General features: G+C 42.1%; 1 protein-coding gene across 9 annotated transcripts in view; it reads right to left on the bottom strand.

Moving 5' to 3' along the window:
- Window positions 1–23,635, bottom strand: part of smap1 (small ArfGAP 1) — an 88,156-nt gene that overhangs the window by 59,410 nt on the left and 5,111 nt on the right. For all 9 annotated transcript variants that reach the window (XM_029175100.3, XM_055502520.1, XM_029175097.3 and 6 more), the window contains exons 2-4: window positions 5,880–6,013; window positions 4,997–5,082; window positions 2,132–2,207 (exon numbers count right to left, since the gene is read on the bottom strand). In XM_029175100.3, the coding sequence (XP_029030933.1) occupies window positions 2,132–2,207; window positions 4,997–5,082; window positions 5,880–6,013 (296 nt within the window). The remainder of the gene's footprint in view (window positions 1–2,131; window positions 2,208–4,996; window positions 5,083–5,879; window positions 6,014–23,635) is intronic.

Here is a 23,635-nt window from a genome sequence, read left to right on the forward strand (position 1 = left end):
CTTTCAATTTGCTAAACTGTTCACCAAGTCATCACTGTGATTGGCAAAGCTGCTTTAGAGCAATAGGACAAGCGACTCAGTCTTATCAAGTGCTGTAATCTTCTGGCTTTTTGCATCTTGTTTTCTGATTAGTCCAAAAGGTACACTTTTAAAATTAAGATCTACTGGAATTTAGACTGGCTATAGCACCTACAGCATCTGCCTGTCTGTTCAGGCAATGACTTTGGCACAACCTTATATTAATGCCTCATTTCAATACATCAAAATCTCACTATATTCCATGTTAAATTAGTTGTCAAACAACATACTGTACAAGTGATCTGGACTGACTTGGAGCTAGACAGACTGGAAGCCAACGTCAGTTTTGCTTTGCATGGCTGCTTCTGTTATCCTTTAGCTAATCCGATTCAAAGATCAAACCAGTTGTTCAGTCAGCAGAATCAGTATAGAAAATGTAATCAGATTCCTCTACCTCACCAGGGTCCAGCTCTCGCAAAATGCTGCCCCACGTAACACACAGGCTGCACACTTTAGTCTTGGCCAAGCGGCCAGAAATTAAGGTGATTTATAACTGCAATACGTATTGCAAAGGCCAGGCGCAGTGGACAAGCTGTCAAGGTTTGAGGCAGCTAAAGTTGTCTTAGAGCAAGTTACACCATTTTATGCCAAGACCAGGAGCCCAGCAGTTAGTGATGAGCGTGCATGTGACTACTTTCGGATAGTAACAAAGTGCGGAGCATCCTAAAATCTAGACATTCCAGTGCAACTACAAATGAGAAACATTCCTTCTTTGGTTACCATGTTGTGTAGAAAATACAGTTTCTGTTTACTGCAGATAGTAGAAATATGCAGTTCTAAGCTAAATCATCACTTGCTTCACTAAAAATCTCCAGAGTTCAAATATATTGAAAGCATCATTGGATGTGTTAGACTAATTATCAATTAATTTAATTCAAACGTTGCACATAATATTATTTGTGTATTTGTGTGGAATAAAATGCTGTTCCAGAAAGTTTAAAATTCTAAAGTAAAACTGTATCTTACTACGGTGTACAGTGGATCTTTCTTCCTATACTGTACTGATTGTATGTACTGAGTTCCTGTACTGTAGATAGAAAACTGTTGATGTACTAATATTTTACATGATTACATATTTCACATATAATCATGTAGGACTTTCTTTGCACAATTAGCCTTAGTTAGTTTGTTGCCATTTGTGTCCTTAAATGTCATGTAACAATTGTAACTGTATTATCCCTTGCAACAACAAAAAAGCATAGATTTAAAACATAACTCCCTGAATGAATGCAATCCACGGACTGAAACTCAAAAGCACACCTCACAAAGATAATCTCTCTGGAAATGAGACAAGAATATGTGCATCGACCCACGTACGCAGACACACAGTAGCATCATTTCTCTACCATCATTCACACAAACAAGGTTCTTATTTCACACAAACACGCACACGCACACACACACCTAACCAATGAAGACTTGTGTCAGAAGATAAGTGTTTTAGAAAGGTTATTTTGTAGCGTGTAGTGTAGTAGTGTGCCTCAACACTAGGTATCAGATCCAATATGCCTTTGTTGTTTGGGCTACAATCTGGGTTCAAAAGGATTCAGGAGGACTTTGTTACCACCCCCCCCCCCCCCAAAATTCTAAGCATATCAAACATCACCAGTGGGACATATGAAAGCGTAGGAAAGGTCAGCAACTGTAAAAGCACAAACGGTAAACTTTACAGAGACCCAGAGAAGAGTGAAACACAGGGATACTGGAGGCCAACCATGCTTTGACAGGACAGGAATTCATTAAAATTAAAGCCAAGGATGCCAAATATAATAAGTAAGTTAAACCTTTAACACAACAGCAATCAAAACCATGCAAACTGCCTGTGATGCGTTCAAGCCTTTGAGGAATCAATCATTAGCTAATATTCTTGGCAAAAGGCAATTTATGGCCAATCATTTATGTTTGTTATTGTCAATATGTTGTACCTTACCAAAAATAGTATGTATGCTGATTATGGTCTCATCCAACCATGGCAGTTCTGTAAACTGTTATAATATTAATAAGGACCTACAGGCAAAAAGTAAAAAAAAATAGCAAGATGGGTAATACTTACTGGTGTTGTGGCCACTACCTCCTTATTGTAGTACTTTTTCCTCTCATATTTGTCCCGGATGAAGACTTCCACTGCTCTGAAGATAAGGGTTAAGAGTGACATTCGACACAAACAGAGCACAAACACAGAGACGCTGCTAAAACTCATCAATTGATAAAGCTTATAGTTGGAAATGGTTCAGGTCACCTCAAAGCTACAGACTTTAGAAAATAAAGGAGCTCAGTATATGAAGGACGTCCCCCAGCGTCTATCAATTTATTCTGCTACAGTACCATTGTTTCATGTGAGGCTACAGTAACTTAGCCCCCCCATCATTTACAGGTATTCCTAAGCTCAGAGCTGTGCGTAAATATTTATTGTTTGGCAATTAAAGGTTTACTCTACAGTATGTGGGATTTGTTATATTTACAGTTATTAGTTTTATGTTTATATAAGGTCTTAAACTTTACCCTGTAAACTGGCGTGAGACAACCTTTGTTATGAATTGATGCTATATGAATGAAACTGAATTGAATTTAATTGAACTGACATACAGGATATAAAGGTGGAGGCTGCACCAACTGAACAAACTGGCATTGTCATGGGTTCAGTTGTGGGCTTTGACATGGGCAGTAAATCACATATTTCACAGTTAGTGTTGTCTAGCTCTGATGTGTTACCACTGAAATGATTTGATATTTATTATAATGTGTTATATTATGCTGGATATCAGTGTGAAGACCTAAACCAAATATAAACATATCAGCAAGCATGTGCCAAAACGCTTTATTTTTTCTAATGAGGTCCTGTTTACAGCTGCCTGCTGGTGGGCAGATAAATTATTATGAATGCTGCTGGCATATACAGTAGAAGCATTAATATTAAATGCTGAGGTAGACAGCCTTCACAAGATGACACAAGACATGTTCCTCTATGCTAGAGGAATAGTGTAAAAATGCAGCAAGAAAATCAGCATTACACTAAAAATTCAAAACAGAGACTTCTGGATCAGCCATAAAAATGGGCAGTGGTAGTAAAGACATTCAGATTATTAAGCTTTACTGGGATTGTTTTGTAATAATTGATTTTTATAGGACAACAAATTAACAGATAACTTACCCTAACATTTACATGGATTATAAAGATATTATACCATGTGCATAAAACATATAGAAGGCTCCAGCATTATTGTCTGGACCCTTTACACTGTTTGCAGAATGTAAAGCTGAGGTAATTAACTACAGTGCATGTTTGAAAGTCAGAGAGGTTGGTTAAAAGACAACACAAGCACATAATGTTTTGGAATCAAGAAACATGTCACCCATGGGTGTTGTGTTTCAGTAGAGCACTATTGCACAGCTAGTCCACACTGGTGGATACTCCATCCATCCCCAGCAAACAATATATCTCTCGTAGGATTTTTGCTCATTTAAATTAGCAGTGTGTGATGATTTGCTCATGGGTCTTCATTTACATAATTGAAATACATTTGAATTATTATTTCTTGATATGTAAGTTGGAGCTTTTTATTTTAAAAGAACTCATAAAACTATGCACCTCTGGGTACGTTGGGATATAGTGTACCAGAGTAGAAGACATGGTTGACTTTTAGATTAGCGGTGTTTATTTAGTTTAACAACATTACGGACACAGAGAAAGTTAAAAGAAAAAAAGGCGCCTATTCCTATGTATTAATATATGCAAAATACAAACTGTCATTTAGATGAAAAAACAATACCACACATGAAAGGAGACTCCATTTTGTCATTTACATTCATAAGCATATTAGATAGCTGGGCCAATTTTTTTCCTCTAAGTAAAAAGACACACATTCAGGCAGTACTGTAGCTCTTCTAATCCTGCATCTGTTATCTGCTGTTTTCAGCCAGCAGCGCTGCTGTCAGAGCGACTAATGGACTTCAAAAGAGTGAAGAATGATGACCACCCTCACAAATGGGCCTGCTAGATACAAGATACGATATTAGAGCAGCATTTCAAACAGGGAGATTATTTATTTTAGTCCGCTGGTGGAAATATGAACATGTGCTGCTGTGTTAACCACACAGCTGTCTTGTCTTGTACTCTGGAAAAGGGCAAACTGAAAAATCTGTACTGCTGCTGGAGGTGCCCTGGTTAAATGTGTAGGAAAGAATCTGGTGTAAAATGCCTGTCATTTCCTGTTTGATCCTACAGTAGAAGCAATTATTGATGAGAAACTAAGCTTTAAGAAGTCTCTGTTTCAACAAAACAAGAGTAATATTGTAGGACATGAATTTGATCAAATATATTAATAGGAAGATATGGTACTTCCTGTACTATTAAAAAGGGCAGATGTAAAAAATGCTAAACACGTCAAATGTTGATCAAATTATAATAAAGAATAGTGACAGTTCAAACAGTGGCAAGCAGCTTTTATTAAATAAAACTATATTATTATTAGTAGTAGTAGTATTAGTATTTGGCTCTCGCTGTGGTGGTGAATCGGTGGGATATCAGGTGCCCATCGTAAGATCTAAACTATGACATTTTAACAGTGCAATCACAATTAAACTAGTACAAATATAGTACATTCAAAAGCAACTGTATACAAAAACACATCTGAACTAAAGAAGCGAGGTGGGACATTTTTTGTTTTTCATTTAGTTCATTTCTCTATTACTTCTATAAATATTCAGGTTGGAGGTTATTGCGATTCTGATTTGACTGACTGATTTGTTAGTTCAAATAATCCTCAATAACAGCTTGCCTAACAATTATGCATACGGTGTATAGTTGTTGTGATGACAATGATGTTTCACTAAAACTAAAACTAGGAGTTGACAGGAGATTGCAGTTTAACATAAACATTAACAGTTAATAGACAATAAGCAGACAGGAAAAGGATACTGATCTGTCTGTGGCCTTCTAAAGTTCTCTGGCAGGTGGGTTTCATACAGCTGCCGGGCTCTACTATTGCCCATGTCCACCATACTCTGCAAGAAGGACAGAAGAAAGGTAATACAATTCAGTCAACATCTTCAGCAATGTGTCAGACACACACTGACTTTTTCCCCCCACAACTTTCCTTTGAATTCAACTTGACTGAGCTCCATTTACTCCCTTCCATGCATGCTCTTGCGCGCGCACGCACGCATGCACACACGTGCACACGCACAAACAGCATGAAAAACACACTGGTCACATGTGTCAAGGCTAAATTAAGAGGAGGGTGATAAATGGGGCGATGATAGGAGAAGTAGAGGAGACAGAGTTGGAATAATCAGCCATCCAGAATTAATTAGTCATTGAAAACTGTGATTAACATTCAGAGCAGCGAGCGTTGCACCCGCACTCAGCTGATGGATACACGCTGCCTTGAAAACATACGCACACAGCAAACAAGTGGATATTATACTAAACGGAGTGATTAAATAAATGAATGGCATGCTTAGGAGTTTTACAGATGAACACACATCAGTCACCCTGATGTACTGTGTGTAATTCAATCAGTATGACATGTTATCTCTTGCGTGCGAGTTTTTGTTGTTGAGCAGGTGTATGCATGACTACAAGCTGCTGTGTTCTGGATGGCTCATTGGAATGCATGGTAAATATTACAGTACATTTCTGTGGCTGTATATTTTCAACCAGCTGCGGATTGATCTCAAAATATAACTCAATTCTTCTTTCAGGAGGAAATTATTTGTCGTCATTAATCATAACTTTGTTTCTGTAACGCAATACATTGCCACTTAATGTGAATTATATGCTAATGTGTTTTCATACACACCTGTATCTGCTCAGATGTCCACTGGTCTAAGTTGACAGATTTCACTCTGGAGATGTGGACACCCAGGTTGCGATGGATGCCAGCGCAGCGGATGCACATGAACACCCCCAGGTTCCACGATGCCCATCGAGGACCTGTAATGAATGAGAAGCAGAGACATGTCCAGTTAAAGGTGGTGGGTAAACATTCTGCTCAGTCAGTTAGTACCGATAAATGCTGTTTAAAAGGTAGACACATCCCAAACCTCAGACAATTTCCTAGGGTTGATATGCCTAGTAAATTCTGAAATCTAACCTCCAACTACAAATATATACAGTGTAGGACTGCAGATGAATGAGCGTGTCTGCTTTTAGCCTTGGTTCAGTTCAGGAAGCAGGAACACCCACCAATACTTTTGAAGACAGTAACCTCCACCTTGACACTGCATAGCTGCTTCCTAAAGCCTGAAAGTCTAATTTGCACAAATCTGGTATTCCTTATTGTTCAAGAACGTAATGCTGGTCTTTTTCTGTGTGTAAAAGGCACAGCATTCAACGTTCAACATTAAATTCCAGTGCAATAGCGTGTAAAGACTTATAAAATCCAGCATAAAAACTAAATGTTAAAGACCATAAGTGGAAGTCAAAAAAGTATGATTCTCAGTTATGAGAACTCAAGCAAACATCAAGTCAAAGTCAAAGTCAGCTTCATTGTCAATTTACTTCATGTGCCAAACATAGAGTACAAAAATTGTGTTTTTCTGTAGCACAAAAGATTATATAAAAAAAGGCTATAAAATTATAAAACATAATACTGTACTTGTGTCTGTGTGGGTACCGTAGACGAGACCATAGCATAGACTACTGAGACCGAGGAGTGTCGTCCAGTGTATCGGTCTCCTTAACAGGTACAGCCAACTGTCCATTTCCATTCAGAGCAGTTGTTTTTCATGTCTTCAGGTAATCCCAGGAGTTTCTTATCACAGCTGCTCAGAATGTAATATCTCAAATCCATTAAATACATCCTAATAAGATTTACAATTTAAGTAGTATAGAGCAGTTGTCTCATTTCCTGTCATGTTTTTATGCTAAATCAAAGCAAATCTTGTTTTCTATATCAATTTTGCAATCCACGCATCAGAAATACAGTTGCATCAACTCTTGCCTGAGCTTCACGTGTTTTAACTACAGTGGTTGTCATTTCAAGACATTCAAATTCAGTCAAGCCATGAATATTAGGCAATATATAATAGTTTAATATTGTATAATAGTTTAAAGGAGAAACCCTGATAATGTCCTGTACTGTACAAAATGTGTGTTTTGAAAGGAAAGGATCAGATTGCCTCAAGATGGTTTTAGCTGTCCTAACGGCCCTTTCTGCTTCACCATTTGCTTGTGGGTAGTGAGGACTGGTTGTGATGTGTTCAAAGTCAGATTTCTGTGCAAACTAAGAAAAGGCTCTTCCAGCAAACTCAGGTCAAATATATATATATATATATATATATATATTATATATTATATATTATATATAATATATATATATATATATATATATATATATATATATATATATATATATATATATATATATATATATATATATATACTACTGGAACTGCTACTGGAACAAGAAAGAAATGGCTGAGATGCGAGAACAGAGAACTGTTGGAATGCTACTACTCAAGTAACCCTAGTCAGAGGGGTTACATGCAAAGAATGTGCGGTGAATGGGAACGGAGAAACCCACATTCAAGGCTGACGGCGAAGCAACTAGTAGCTCAGTGTTCCAACATCCACAAACGGCAACTGCTATCACAACTTGAGATTGACGAGATACAACACAAATGCTACGGCAAGGGGGAGCCAGGACGCCAGGTCAGAGGGGAGGTTTCACCTCCCCAACCGGAAATTGGGTACGAAGCCCCAATGAGCACAGATACGCTGAGCGAGGCAGCAACTGACCTGAAAGATAAGATCATGGCGAGATTGAACAGGCAACCCCGAACCCCACTACAACGGCTGAGTGAAGTACCATCAGAAAGTCTCATGGAAGATGTGAATGCAGTATTGAGAGCGATCCCTACCACAACAATCACGGAAACCAACGAGCTGGTATACGCTTCAGCATCAGTGATCCTAGATGTGCTTGGCTATAAGAGCAACCATGGGAGCCATGAGAAACAATACCCACCATGGAAACGAAGGTTGGAGGCAAAAATCAAGGCAGCTCGGAGGGAAGTGAGCCAAATAACAGAGGCCCAGAGAGGTGCAATGAGAAGACCGATGCCCAAGAGGTACAGCCAGATGACCATACCTGAAGCACTCGAAACTGCCAAGCAAAGGCTACAAGCCTTGGCCAGCCGCCTAAAGAGATACACCAGAGACAACGAAGCCAGACGAATAAACCGGCTGTTCGCAACACAACCTGCGAAAGTGTACTCTCAATGGCAGGGTAATAACAACAGAGCAGACCCACCAAGGCTGGAAACTGAACAGTACTGGAAGGGTATATGGGAAAGGGAGGCATCACACAACAGTGATGCACAGTGGCTGGTGGATCTGAGGGAAGACAACAGCAACCTCCCTGAACAGAATCCAGTGACTATCACAGTGGCAGACATCCAACAAAGAGTCTCAGGTATGAAAAACTGGACAGCACCTGGCCCTGACATGATCCACGCCTACTGGCTAAAGAAGCTCACTGCAATCCATGAGCGCCTGGCAGCACAAATGAACCAGCTGCTAAGGGATGGGACTCACCCTGAATGGCTAACCGAAGGGCGAACGATCCTGATAATGAAGGATCCCTCAAAGGGTGCAGTCCCATCCAACTACCGGCCAATAACCTGCCTCTCCACAACATGGAAGCTCATGTCAGGCATCATCGCAGCTAAGATAAGTGGGCACATGGGTCAATACATGAGCGAAGCACAGAAGGGCATTAGTAAGGATACCAGAGGAGCCAAACACCAACTCCTGGTTGACAGAACAGTCGCCCAAGACTGCAGAGTGCGACACACCAACCTGTGCACAGCCTGGATCGACTACAAGAAAGCCTATGACTCAATGCCACACACATGGATCATTGAATGCTTGGAGCTGTACAACATCAACAGAACTCTAAGGGCCTTCATTGCAAACTCAATGAGGTTGTGGAGAACCACCCTTGAAGCCAATGGGAAGCCACTTGCCCAAGTATCCATCAAATGTGGCATATACCAAGGAGATGCACTGTCCCCACTGCTGTTCTGCATAGGTCTGAACCCCCTCAGCCAAATAATAAACAAGACTGGCTATGGATACCGACTCCGGAACGGGGCCACCATAAGTCACCTCCTCTACATGGATGACATCAAGCTGTACGCCAAGAGCGAGCGAGACATCGACTCACTGATCCACACCACCAGGATCTACAGCTCGGACATTGGGATGTCATTCGGACTTGAGAAATGTGGGAGGATGGTGACAAAGAGAGGCAAGGTAATCCACACAGAAGGGGTCTCACTCCCAGAAGGAACAATAGCAGACATTGAGGACAGTTACAAGTACCTTGGAATACCACAGGCAAACGGCAACCTTGAACAGGCAACAAGGAATGCGGCAACAGCCAAATACCTCCAACGAGTAAGGCAAGTCCTAAGAAGCCAGCTCAATGGCAAGAACAAATCCCAGGCAATAAACAGCTACGCCCTGCCAGTGATCAGATACCCTGCGGGAATAATAAGGTGGCCAAAGGAAGAGATACAGACCACAGATGTTAAGACACGAAAGCTCCTCACCATGCATGGAGGGTTCCACCCCAAATCCAGCACCCTGAGACTGTACGCTAGCCGCAAGGAAGGAGGCCGAGGACTAGTGAGCGTGAGAGCCACTATCCAGGATGAAACATCCAAGATCCATAAGTACATCAAGGATAAGGCCCCGACAGATGACGTGCTGAGTGAATGTCTCAGGCAGTGGAGAACGGAGGATGAGATGCTGGAAGAGGGACCATCATGGGAGGACAAGCCCTTACACGGGATGTACCACCGGAACATAACTGAAGTGGCTGATCTCAACAAATCCTACCAATGGCTTGAAAGGGCTGGGCTGAAGGACAGCACAGAGGCACTCATCCTGGCCGCACAGGAGCAGGCCCTGAGCACCAGAGCCATAGAGGCCCAGATCTACCACACCAGACAAGACCCAAGGTGTAGACTGTGCAAAGAGGCCCCTGAGACGATCCAGCACATAACTGCAGGGTGTAAAATGCTGGCAGGGAAAGCATACATGGAACGCCATAACCAAGTGGCTGGCATAGTATACAGGAACATCTGTGCAGAGTATGGACTGGAAACCCCAAGGTCAAAGTGGGAAACACCTCCCAAGGTGGTAGAGAACGAGCGAGCCAAGATCCTGTGGGACTTCCAGATCCAGACTGACAGAATGGTAATGGCGAACCAACCAGACATTGTGGTGGTGGATAAAGAGCAGAGGAAAGCCGTAGTGGTGGATGTGGCAATACCAAGCGATGGCAACATCAGGAAAAAGGAACATGAGAAACTAGAGAAATACCAAGGGCTCAGAGAAGAACTGGAGAAGGCTTGGAAGGTGAAGGCCACAGTGGTGCCTGTGGTGATTGGAGCACTGGGGGCAGTGACCCCCAAATTGGAGGAATGGCTACAACAGATCCCTGGAATAACATCCGACATCTCAGTCCAGAAAAGTGCAGTCCTAGGAACAGCAAGGATACTGCGCAGAACCCTCAAGCTTCCTGGCCTCTGGTAGAGGACCCGAGCTTGGAAAGTGGATGAGACCACCCACGTGGGGTGAGAAGGGAGTTTTTTTTTATATATATATATATATATATATATATATATATATATATATAAATAAAACTACTAGCTGTAACTAGCTCGAATAGCTTTATTTGGATCAAATATTGGCCGCTACCTTCTCCTATAGACCGATGGGAAGCGGGGTAGAGGGATTACTCTGTGGGATTACAATTCTGCTGTCATACAATACTAGTCTCAGGTTGTGAGATGATTATTGACAGAGAAATACTTTTTCATTTCAGGTGGTACACCTGTAGAATATTTAGGCCTGCCAAGTCACTAATCGCTTGACTTATTGTATAATAATAAGTCATGCCCAAAATCCTTCTCAGTTCAGCCACATTATTTGGTGGCTCTAGCTGGGTGATAGATTGAATCTTTGCATTGATAAGAAGAGAGTCCGGCCTGACAAGTCAATGTCCTAAATATGTGAGCTGTCCCTGATTCAGTAGACACTTGTCGTGGTTTAGTTTCAACCCAGCATTTTCCAGTTTGAGCAGAATAGATCTTAGTCTTTTTTCATGCTCCTCCATTGTGACAGAATACACTAAGATATCGTCCATGTACGTGACTACTCCTTTCTGGACTTTAAGCAGTTTTGACATCTCTCTTTTAAATACTGTATCTCTGGGGCACTGGTGATGCCAAATGGGAGCCTGTTGAAGTAGAACCCTCCAAAGGGGGTCATGAATGTTGTTTGGCACATTATGGGTCTAGTGTTATTTGCCAAAACCCACTGGCTGCGTTTAACAGGGAGAACACTTTAGCACCTGCTAATTTGGGCAACACATCATCCATGGTAAGTAGTGTGTACTTCTCTTTTGACAACTTTGTTTAGCTTCTTTAATCTACACAAATCCTAATTCGTTCAGAATTTTTCTTGGGCACTGGCACCATTGGGGCACACCACTCAGTAGTGATTTCTGTTCTCACCCCATTTAAGAGCATTGTGTCTAACTCCCTTTTGACCTTTGGGAGCATTGGTACTGACACACGCCTTGGGGTAGATATGTTGTATGGTTCTTCATCTGCCTTTATTGTTATTTTTAATGGGTTTATTTTAAGCGTCCCTATTTATGTTGGACAGTAACTCTTAAGATGTACTAAGCTTTAAACTAGTTCAATGCGTTTTATTGTAACATTGTAACAGCTACATTACGACTGAGTAGGTGGGTGCCTTGCAACTCCATGGCTGTACTAGCAGGTGGTATGTAACAAAAATGGCTTAATATAAAAGGTTTATTACAGGTAAATAATACATGCAAAACTGTTGTAACTTTACATCCAATATTCAAACTTGTTCTCCCTCGCAGATGTTTCAGTTAAATGTTTGTCATTTTAATGTCACTCACTTCACAGTGTGCAAAGTGCTCATCAAGCATGAATCCGTCAATTTCCTTCCACTTTAATTTTCCTTTCGTTCACTTTTTCCATCACCTACTTTTACTCCACACTGTTTACGTCCTTCTCTTCTCTATTCATCTCCCAAGTAGTCAGCCAACTGTGTAGCCCTTCAGAAGCCGCACATACACATCTACTGCACAGGCAAAACATGTGCACATACATAGACAACACACAACTCAGAATACATAGGTACTCAAGTTCGTACTACGTACACACAAGACAAGTGATACACAGCAGTCAGGTAAATTATGACACCATTGAAGACTGTCACTTGCAATGTACGTGGAATCAATAAAAAGGAGAAACGATTCAAAATATTTAACCATTTGAAAACCCATTTGAAAGCAAACATTGCTTTACTACAAGAGAGTCATATTCCTAAAACTATAGATTACGCTCTGGCACCACCAGAGCTCCCACATGCTTACAATTCTAAACAAAGAGGGGTCGCCATCCTGACAAATAAAAAGATTAACTTTATTCATAATATTACTATTGTAGATGCAGAACGAAGATATTTAGTCATTAATATTTTGATACAAAACACTGAATATTGCATAGCTAATGTGTATGGTCCTATTGTTGACGACCCTTTCTTTCACATCACTGTCTGCTCACTCCGGTTCCAAACTTATAGTAGGAGTAAGATGAAAACATTGTGTGGTCTGATATTTAAAAAGGATGCCTCATCTTTTCATGTCGGCGACCAATACTGACAGTGAATAGGCCGGAACAATCCATGCCTGTGGACCAGAAAGGAGGCTTGTACAAATGGAGCCTAGAAGCAGGAATCAGCCATCCGGGGGACTGAGGGAGTATTTTTCCATCTCTGGCGCGCACGTTGGACTTTCTTCACTGCTTGGCGCCCATGCAGAACCCAGTACTTCCGCCGGAGCTGAGCGAAAACTCTCTGTGGACCAGGATGACGAAAAGTAGAATGTGTGGGCAATTAGAAGCCTAATAATGGGCTTTTTCTAGAACAATTGGATGAATAGCATCCATTTCCAGGTCCTCACTTTGACGTACTGTAGACAGCCGCCTACTCGAATGAGTCTGGTGGATTGGTCATATTCTGGTGCCAATTCAAGGTCAAGGAGATTGTACTCCTCAGGGAAGTCTTCCATTTGGGCTATGCGGATGAGATACATCTCTATTTAAGTTCCCTGAGACTTGTTTCCTTGGTTGTGTGAGAGAGGGTTTTGCCAGCTGTCAGTTTGGATTGTATTGTGAGTAATCAAGCTTTGAGGGGTTAGAGGCCTTTGTATGTCCACAAAAAAAGGTTTTCTCAATTCCGTCATTGGGTCATTGGAGGTTGGAGCTGGGAACTTTGGCTACTGTGAAAAGGGTAAGTAGAGAAAAGGGGGTCCCCGGAGCCAGCAGCTTCCACTGGCCTTTTCAAGTTTTTTACCTCGTGTGATGTCATCTGCTGGATTGTTCGGGGTGTCAACATATTTCCACTGTTCGGGTCAAGTGTGCTGAAGGATTTCTGTGATGCGATTTTCCACAAATACTCTGTATCTGCAGTTTTCAGAATGGAGTCAATACAGTTGTTGAATCCGACCAGAGCATGACTGAATTGAGAGGGATCGTGAGTTCACTAAGCAGAAGGTGGGCCACTTGGGACCCAGTCAGAGCAGCACACAGTTCTACGTGTTGTATTGAGATGGTCTTTTTGGGAGCTACTCAAAAAACGTGCCATAATGAAGGAAACACCGACTACACCATTTCTAACTGGTACTGTAGACGAAGGCAGACAACAGATCCATATGCTTGTTCTTAAGCGTCGCAGAATATATGAAGGTCTCGAGTGCCTGGCTCGGCCCCTTCTATTGTGGAAGGTAACTCCTTCTCCCATGCAATCCAAGTAGTCCTGATGCCCTCTGGAAGATTTGGGTCATCCCATCCCTGAGCAGGCTTCAACCACAACTGCTGGAGCAGGAGCTTAACACGTGTGGTGAAGGGAATAATGAAACCAAGAGGGTCATATTGGCGGGCGAGGATTCGATATAGGATCTGCATGGTGGGGACCACGTATTCCAATGGACGGTGTTTGTAGCCCAAAGTATCAATCACACAGTGCCAGGTTAGGCCTGGCTACTACTACTACCTACTACTGCTCGCATCTCACTGTACATGCTTCTGGTGGTAGGTGATTAATTACGGAAGCATGGTTACTAGCCCATTGGCGAATCTCAAAGCCTCCATCAATCAGGGTAGAACGCAGTTTGTCAATCATCTCCTTAGCTTCAGGAATGGAAGGTAAGCAGTTGTCTACATATCAGTGGAACACAGATGAGCAAACGTCTTTGTACTCACTGGGGAGGCTTTGGACATGCCTTTGGAGAGCATAAGTAGCACAGCATGGACTGCATGTGGTTCCGAATGGCAATACCTGCCATTCATATACATCAGCTGGGCCACTCCTCTTCATGTTCCGCCACAGGAAATGTAGCAGAGGTTTATTAGGGATAAGCAAATGGACTTGGTGAAACATCCCTTGTACAGTATGTCTCCACTGATGGCAACTGGATGCTCCCGAAAACGTATTATTACTCCCAACAAAGAGGGGCCTAGTGTGGTTCCTGGAAGCAAGTACAGTATGCATTTAGGTTTTGACCCTGATACTGAAAGGAGCTGTTAAACACAATTCGAGGTTTGCCGTTATGCTCCACCAAATGATGTGGGATGTACCAAGACTCATAAGCTTGGTCTACGTCCGTTTTATTTAGTCTTTTTGACGTATCAAGCATCAATCAGCTTCTGGATCTCCTTTTCATATATAGCTGCCCAGGCTGGGTTTTTAGACAAATGTCTCTCAGTGCTCCGTAGGGCTGGCATTACTGCCCTTTGGCTGGCGTGAAGTAGAGGTACATTCTTAGCCCTGAGTAAAAGAGTTGCATACCTGTTTACGCTATTGACTTCATGGCATTCTGTTAGTTCTAGAAATTGAATCCTGTTTGGACCTCTGGACGGCCTTTGAACTTTAAAAGTAAGAGGAGAGGTCAATTTGCCATAGCTTCTTAACATCGTTCTTAAGTTGATCTGGAGCTTTGGAAACAAAGATACACTGTGTGGTGGAACTGGCTGTTAGAGTTGAGGAGGTAGGCCCTTGCAGATGCTGCAAGGATCTAGAGATGCTGGTAGCAGTGTTTGAGGGTAGCAATTGGATATGTTTGCTGAGGCAGGTCCAATTCCTTAGCAGTAAAGGCACCTTTAATTTGATATTTCCTTAACATATGGGAAGTTTGAGAGATGCCTGATGTTGCGCAGAGCTAAGGATTCTTCCGCCCCCTTAAGGCCTAGGCCTAAGGTAGAATATTCCGGAATCAGTCCTGTGACTGTTCACCTCATACAAAACTCCTAGATGGTGGTCCTTACAGTAAGGACAACCTCGCTTCGGGTCACACTGATGAATGCATAAATGATGATACCGCACACATTTCCAACAGCGGTTATTTTGAGGTTTGTTAAGGGTTGGCCACATTTCCTCTGGAGCAACTTTATCGCGGCAGTGTAAGGCTGAGGATGATGGGCGTATGTTAAGGCTAGCTGCCGTGCTGTTTCTAGCTTTAAGTGGTCCAGAAGAAGGCGGTATTTATATTGTTCATAGTTATTGTTCAGTTCTGCAAAGCCATACTGAGCATAGCAAACTCCTGAAGGTCATCCCTCCTCAAATAAGAAAACAATGTTCTTTCCATCAGTGCTGATCTAGAGGGCTGCATATTAGGTGCTATATAGGTCACAGGAGCTGGGTTATTTGTTGGCAGTGGTAGAATAGCCACGGCAGCAAGAGACCTGACTGGAAGATGTGGTGGGACCAGAGATTGATCGTCCCGTAGGCTCTGAGGGACTGGAGCTATAGGCTCTGTAACTGAGGAGGGTTAAACGTAATAACTAGGCTAGTGGGCTAAGTGGCCTGCTGCTGTACTGCTAGGTTGATGTGCTGGCTGGGGCAGATGAAGAGAGTTAGTAATAGGTATGGCTGAGGGTTCACTAGAGGGGAGTAGTGGTCTATGATGAGGCAGAAGTGCTTGAGGTGGTGCTGTTTGTGTTACAGGAAGCTAGCTTGGATAGACAGGTGGACCACACGGTGGATATAATTCAGGATAGGTAGAATACGAGGGTCTCACATATCCACCGCAAGGAAAGAAGGGGGAAGGCGTTAGCTGGTAAATGATTATGTACAGAAGGGCCAATGCCTGTCAGCGGTTGCTGAGCACCAGAATAGGGTCTTGGATTTGTTAGCTGGTCATATACAGAAGCCAGCCACTGGGAGGCATTAGTTAGGTCACATTCATCTTGATAGGTTGGATTGGAAACTGGAGGTTGTAGACCTGGAATCGAGGCTGAAGCTAAAGCTTGAGCAGGCTTGAGCACTGAGGCTCTAACCGGGACAAAAAGCTTTAAAGCCATGGATGTTAACCACTAAGCCACCCAAAACTTGATCAGTGGTCATTCTAGGACCAAAAGTGGCAGTCAATCGCCATCTACAGGCCAAAAGGATGTAAGGCACACACTCTCAGGCAGTGCAAGGTGCAGGTGAGAACGCAGTGGAATTGAAAGCAAGCGGTCTGCTTATCTCTTCCTGGCTGTGAGCTTCCCAACTACACTCCACACTCATCCACTTAGGTCTGCAAAGGGCGTCCTACTGATGGAGGGACCGGGACAACTGGAAAGTGGTTCCACCAACAGTCCATCTTAAGTGGGGTGCTCTGCAGTTTTAATTGCATTAGTCATACTATTACATGCCAATAGGTGGCACTGTTTCTTTTGTGCGTGTGTGTCCTGTCCTCTGTGTGCAGTTCCGGGGCGGAGTGACATCCTCATTGTACACCTGTGCCGCAGCATCTACTATAAAAGGAACCCACCTGGATAGGATGTGCATACAACTGACCACATATATCAGACTGTGGAACAGTCTGTGGCACTGCTCAGGTGTTATGAGAGCCCAGATTGCTCTGATAGCAGCCTTCAGCTCTTTGTCTCATTGTTGGGTCTGGCATATCACATCTTCCTCTACACAATATCCCATAGATTTTCTATGGGGTTAAGGTCAGGCGAGATTTCTGGCCAATTAACAACAGGGATACTATGGTCTTTAAACTAGGTACCAGTGCTTCACGCTCTTAAACTTCCTAGTATAGGGCTGCGTTGACGTTGGACTTCAGAAAACACAGGGGACCATGTTATGAAAAAAAATTGTTTCTTCTTTATTCTATGCAGTTATTATATGAGTAATTTGATTATATATAATTTGATTGGGTTAGACAGACATTCCACCCTAGTCAGACAGAGAGGTTAAAAGGCAGAGACAACTTGAGGGTCGTGGGCTCTTTGCATCACACCTTCGTGGTGTGTACACTGATCTGCCCAGCTGGTTTTTGGTTTGTTGATGTGCTTAATGAACATCCATGCTTTTTATTTGCTTTCCCCATTATTTTTATTTTCCTTTATTTTTATAATAAATCACACTAAAGCAGACTCTCTCATCTGCCTCTTTATGGGAAACTTCCACCACAGACCAACACAAGCAGATGACATGGCACCCCAACTTTGACTGACTGTGGAAACTTTACACTGGACCTCAAGCAGTGTGGATTCTGTGCCTCTTTCTTCCTCCAGACTCTGGAGCCTTATTTCCAAAGGATTCATCAGAGAACATAATCCTTTTTGTTTTCAGCCCAGATGAGACGCTTCAGATGCTGTCTGTTGTTCTAGAGTGGCTTGGCACAAGGAATGGGACGACTGACACCCATGCCTTGTGTATGGCTGTGCATAGTGGTTCTTGAAGCACTAACTCCAGCTGCAGTCCACTCTGTGAATCTCCCCAAAATTGTTGAATGGGATTTGTTTCCCAATCCTCTCAAAGGGTTATCCCTACTGCTTGTCCACTTTCTCCTACCACATCTTTCCTTCCTTTTGCCTCTCTATTATTGTGCTTGGACACAGAGCTCTGTGTGAAGAGCCATCCTCTTTTACAATGACCTTTTGTGTCTTGCCTCCTTGTGCAAGGTGTAATGACCTTTGCAGGTGTTTTGATTTAAATAGCTGATTAGAGTGTAGCACCACGTGTCTTTTCACAATATTTAAATTTTCTGAGATACTGAATTTGGGGTTTTCATTAGTTGTCTTTTATAATCACCACAATTAAATGAAATAAACATTTAAAATATATAAGTATGTGTGTAATGAATGGATATAATATACAAGTTTGCCTTTTTGAATGGAATTAGTGAAATAAATCAACTTTAATGATATTCTAGTGATATGACCAGCACCTGTATACTTTAAATAACTACATTAGTTTATAGACAAATATTAATGAAAAGCCCCATCGTTGACTAGTAAATCAAATGTGTTTTATATTAAAAATACAGCTTGCATAAAAATCTATATTAGGTGAAAAGTAATGGACGCAGAATTATGTAACCTCTTAAATACCATGTGTCTCTGAGTCCAAGTTAAAAGCTTCCTAAATACATCATTCACTTATATAAAAAGAGTTCACAACAATCCTGTGCCAAATATCCATGGGGATGAAGAGAAGATGGCACGGAAATAACAGTCAAATCATTTTAATGGGCTAGTGGTTTCGGTCCCTCAGCGCCATTTTTGGCTCTATATCCCCATCCAGAATATGAGGCTTAATATCTGTCAATTTGATGATTGAAAACGAATTTGAACATGGCAGTTGCCAAGGGTGTTCTATGGATTCAGGCTACATAAGAATGATGCAGTGGGGTTGGTTGGATGGCAGCAAGAATGCATGCACGCAGTCCAGTGGGCTCGCTGACCTCGGGTAAGAGCATCAGTTTGTTAGTGCAGCGGCGCTAATGTGCTATAAGGCCTAAGGCAGCATTAAGCCAGGGATGACTGAGTGTTAAGTCCAAATCAAGCAGCTCAGCCAATGTAAGCTGGATGCTGCTGGATATCCACCAGCGTGAACAGACTTAACTTCTATCTGTTCTTAGATAACCTTTCAGTATAAAACCAGTCTGAAAAAGTAAAATATACTCATCACCCGCAATGTTCTTTAATGTTGTTTGTAGGCAGGGAGAGGTGGAAGAAAAATGTAATGCAGGTGATAGGCGACGGGTATTGGTGAATTGCAGCTTGCTGTGAATTCACTAGCTGTAAAACCACTAAGTGGTTTTAATGTTGTAGCTCATTAGTCTACATACTGTAGCACATCATTCACGCTGAATGGCAGTGCATTGTTTGAGAGCAGCCAACGTGCATTTATCTCTGCCTGCACTGATAATCTTTGATACTGTGACTGGTGAGCACCAGAGTCAGCAGATAATGACCAGCATGTCCTCTGAGTCATCAAATGTAATCTGATTACTGCCCATTTTTGGCAGCAGTTTTTTGGAAGTAGATTTCAGCAAATACTTAATCTTGATTTAGGCTTCACTGGCCAGATCGTAAAAACCCAAAGATAAATTCAGTTGGGGCATCCCATCCGGGCCAAAATAAATTTTATAAAATGATTTTGGACATTACCACAACATGTCTTACTGTGCTACAGAAAGAGAAACATTTAAAAGCTGACCAATAATATGTAAATTAGTTGTATAGTCAGCGCTGTCTGCCAGATGTTTAATTTACCACCCTTTAATGAGTATGCACAGAGTCACTGACAGCTACTATTAGCAGCTATTCATTAATGTTAACTGTGCTGCCATGACCTGACCATAGTGGCCTTAATGAGCCTAATGTATGGAAGAATGTTTTACAGTTTTAAAGCAGTCATTAGTAAAATAATGAAAAATGACCTGCCTTTCTTGATGCAGATTATGATTCTATGTGTAGTAAACAGGATAAACAGTGGCCCACTGTATGTTCATTCTGAACTAAATATCTATACATCAGTTTCAATGTCTTGGGTGATCATTCAGATATAGCAGCAGTTTTATTATGCTATTTCTCTTAGCTCTGCGTTGAAGCTTGGACAAAAATAGATGGCTGAATTGAGCCCTCTCTCTCTCTAGACATGAGCCCTGCAGTCCCTACACACACACACACACACACACACACACACACACACACACACACACACACACACACACACACACACACACACACACACACACATACACACACACACACACACACACACAGAGTACAAACACACCAGTGCTAATTTGTAGACTGCTGACCTGATTAGACACAAATGAGCTCTTGTCTCAGCACCACTGCAGCCAACACACACACACACACACACACACACACACACACACACACACACACACACACACACACACACACACACACACACACACACACACACACACAGCTAAGGTATGCGAGAACTCTCACAGACCCACTTTACCCATAAACCTAGGAGCAACAAAACCCCTTTTTTTTATCCCAATTGAAAACTCAACCTTAAAATCAAGCCACAACACAAAAGGAGTGTGAGAAAGAATCAAAATACCCTCAATTATATGTACATGGTATGAATCGCAAAGCAGGCCTCAGAGTGTCTAGCCAGATAGTAATGAACAGGCCGCCACTGGGACGCAGCTTAATAAATATGCATACAAATGCAGAGATAGTCACACATGCAGACGTAGAGAAATGCAGAGAGACAAACAAGCAGAGTTATTCCATCAGAGAGACACACAGGCAGAGACAGACACACCCTAGAGCTTCAATGAGTGACAGCAGAACTTTTCAACTGTGGGCATTGAGGGGTGCAGCCAAGCATGAAATTAAAGCCCCAACTGTCAACCTGAGGACAGCTGGGACATCGATTGACAGGTGCACAGTAAGTGTGTGGTAAGGTAGGAGGGTGACCATAGACACCAAAGACATAGCTAAGATGACTCACAGGAGATGATGATCCATGATCTACTGTCTAATCCTGCACTGAGCTGTGTGGCTTTAAAACATTACCTGAGGCAACAAACAAGAAAAAGAAAAGCGAATGACTGAATTTACTGATGTGACTCCTACAAGCTTATATAATCAATGTTTATGACCAGGATGGAAAGTCTGCGGCAAGAAACCAGAGCTGGTTGTTCCCTTGGGGACAAAGTGAGGACGCAAGTTTTAAAGCTTTAAGGCTGAAGGTAGATGTTGTGTACTTCAACCACATCTTGACTCATACAAATCCTCCCTGGACTAATAACACTGCAGCCTTTATATAGGCTGAACCACAACTCCTCAAAATACATTATGGCTACCCATCCACCTGTTTTTATTTGAACCATCTTTCTTTAAAATTAGTCTTTGTGGTGTATGCGTATCTTTTCTTTTAACATTCCAGCACTAAAACTGTTGTGATTTTCCTTATAAAAGGAAGTTAACAACCTTCATTTCTTAATTAATAAAATGCCCTGTTAGTAAATCATCTGAAGGCTGCCAAGACTACAGTGAAGTGATCAGCAGGGAAAAATTAAAAAGTGCTGTGCTGCACCCTGCTGGTCCATTAGTGAGATTTAGTGTCAGCAGTAATAAGAGGTGGAGAAATGTCTTCATCTTCGCAACAAGAGAAAAGCCTTAAACACTCGGTATGTGGCCTCTGGATCATTACTGTCTAGACAGTGTGGGGATCCTGGAAGATTGACACTATGACTAGAACCAACAACGGCACAAGACTGACATAGACACAAGTATATAGACAAATGACATACTCTATAATCGTCATGTCATTTATGTCATTGTGTTTCTCCAGAGGAAAGATTTAGATTATACTGTACAAAGGCATGATCAAGACTGAAGCATCAATATGGATGAAACAATGAGGAGAGGTTTCCATCTGCTGGTGAATGAAGGCAGTGCTGTGAATTCAATCCTGTATGAAATATCTATTAACAAACTTTACTACTGTTTTATATAAACACGTTTAACAGACACACAATTACAGTAACATTTCATGACAAAACACATGATGTAGGTTATTTTGAATCAGCTCTAAATTCTTGCTCCTGTCCATTTTTCTAAATCCAGATATGCAGGTGTGTCAAGATACGCACAAATACCATGATTTTTATGAGTCATGACCAGAGCTGGGCTACTTGGCCTCCACGTTTGTGATAATATGTGCAGCATCACATATGATCTTGGTGGTGTAAAAAATGATACGTCAGTTACAGTGACCATTAGAAAGAGTAGTCAGTGTACCTGCACATTTATTAGTTTATTTCCAGAGGTCACTGCAAGATGTTATTAACTGATCATCATTTTTCAGATTAGCCTTACTGAAACAAATTAAAGACCACATACCTGCAATCCTGTAAAACACCTCTTAAACTGCTCAGTGCCATTAGAGTCAAGGAAAGCGTTTGAGGTCGAACTATTCTACATACAGTGGCTTCATTAATGTGCTCAGCATCTCCAATGGTAGAAAACTACCGTTTGCAAAAAATCACAACGCAGCACAAAGTATCTGCTCGGATGTAAGAGCACAGCCACAATGGGTGACGTGTCTTATGTACAGTACAATATGAGTGAATAAGATTATTGATATATGTTATGGACTATCCAGAAAAACGGTACCGCTCAAATAAATATGCATGCGAATATGACAGAAAATTAACTTGTGGCGTCAAAATCCTGTCGCGGCGTAAATTACACACACACACACAACTGCAGTTGTGTGTCCTGTGCCAATATTTTGTGTATGACAGTAGAGCTCCACCAAGGACAGGCCATCAAAGTGCTGAGTGCCCAGCAGGCGCTTGCCAAGATGTGCTGTGCCAGCACACAGAAGAGCACTTCCCCTTGCCACAAATCATCGCTCTCACTGTGAGCTGGTTTGGATGCAGCATTTGATTCACACTGACCAAAGGATTGTGTTAAAGCGGAAACCATAGTTCATCTACTTACAGACCACACTGCACAGGAGAAGAAAATGGAAATTTAATCGATAAGGTCGCCATCTCTATCTCCCTTTCTCTCACACAGAAAATGTAGGGCAGTGTGTGTAGACAGAAGACAACGTGAGTGTGGAATGACAGCCGAGAGCCTAAGGTGAGTCTCCCCACTGCAGTGTTCACAGTGGGACGGCCACACCCAGACACTGCCTGCAGCAGGTCATAGGGAGAGGAGACAGTGTTTGGTAACGCCAAACCCTTAAACAAATGGATCAATGGAACCGGAGCCCTGTGCTCTGAGAGCTCACTCACCCATGGAGTCAAAGCTTGTTTTAAAAATCAATACAATCTAATACACTGCCTCTTTCCTGTTGGCCACGCAAAAGCGCAAAGGGATCCACAATCACCCGGAAAATACAATGCCAACTACGGGCTCACTTAAAGTAGCTCACTTCAAAAAGAAAAATATCTAGCAACCAGTACCTTTTAAAATAACCATAGGTCTGACAGTTATAGAAATAAGCAAATAAGGAGCCAAAAACCATTGACCTTTGACAACGTCAAAGACACTGTGAGCCGCTAAGGCTCAGGGGCCACAGCAGTTGTCCACCAACCAAGGCATAGATGGTTCAAGTGTCATTGGACTAGACACCGGACCCCAAGTGGCCCCTGGTGAGTCGGGCCAAAACAAAAAAAAGCCTTCAGGGAAGGTAGACAAGAAAATGAAGCTCCACACA

This window comes from Betta splendens, chromosome 15, assembly GCF_900634795.4.
Source record: "Betta splendens chromosome 15, fBetSpl5.4, whole genome shotgun sequence".
Classification (NCBI taxonomy): domain Eukaryota; kingdom Metazoa; phylum Chordata; class Actinopteri; order Anabantiformes; family Osphronemidae; genus Betta; species Betta splendens.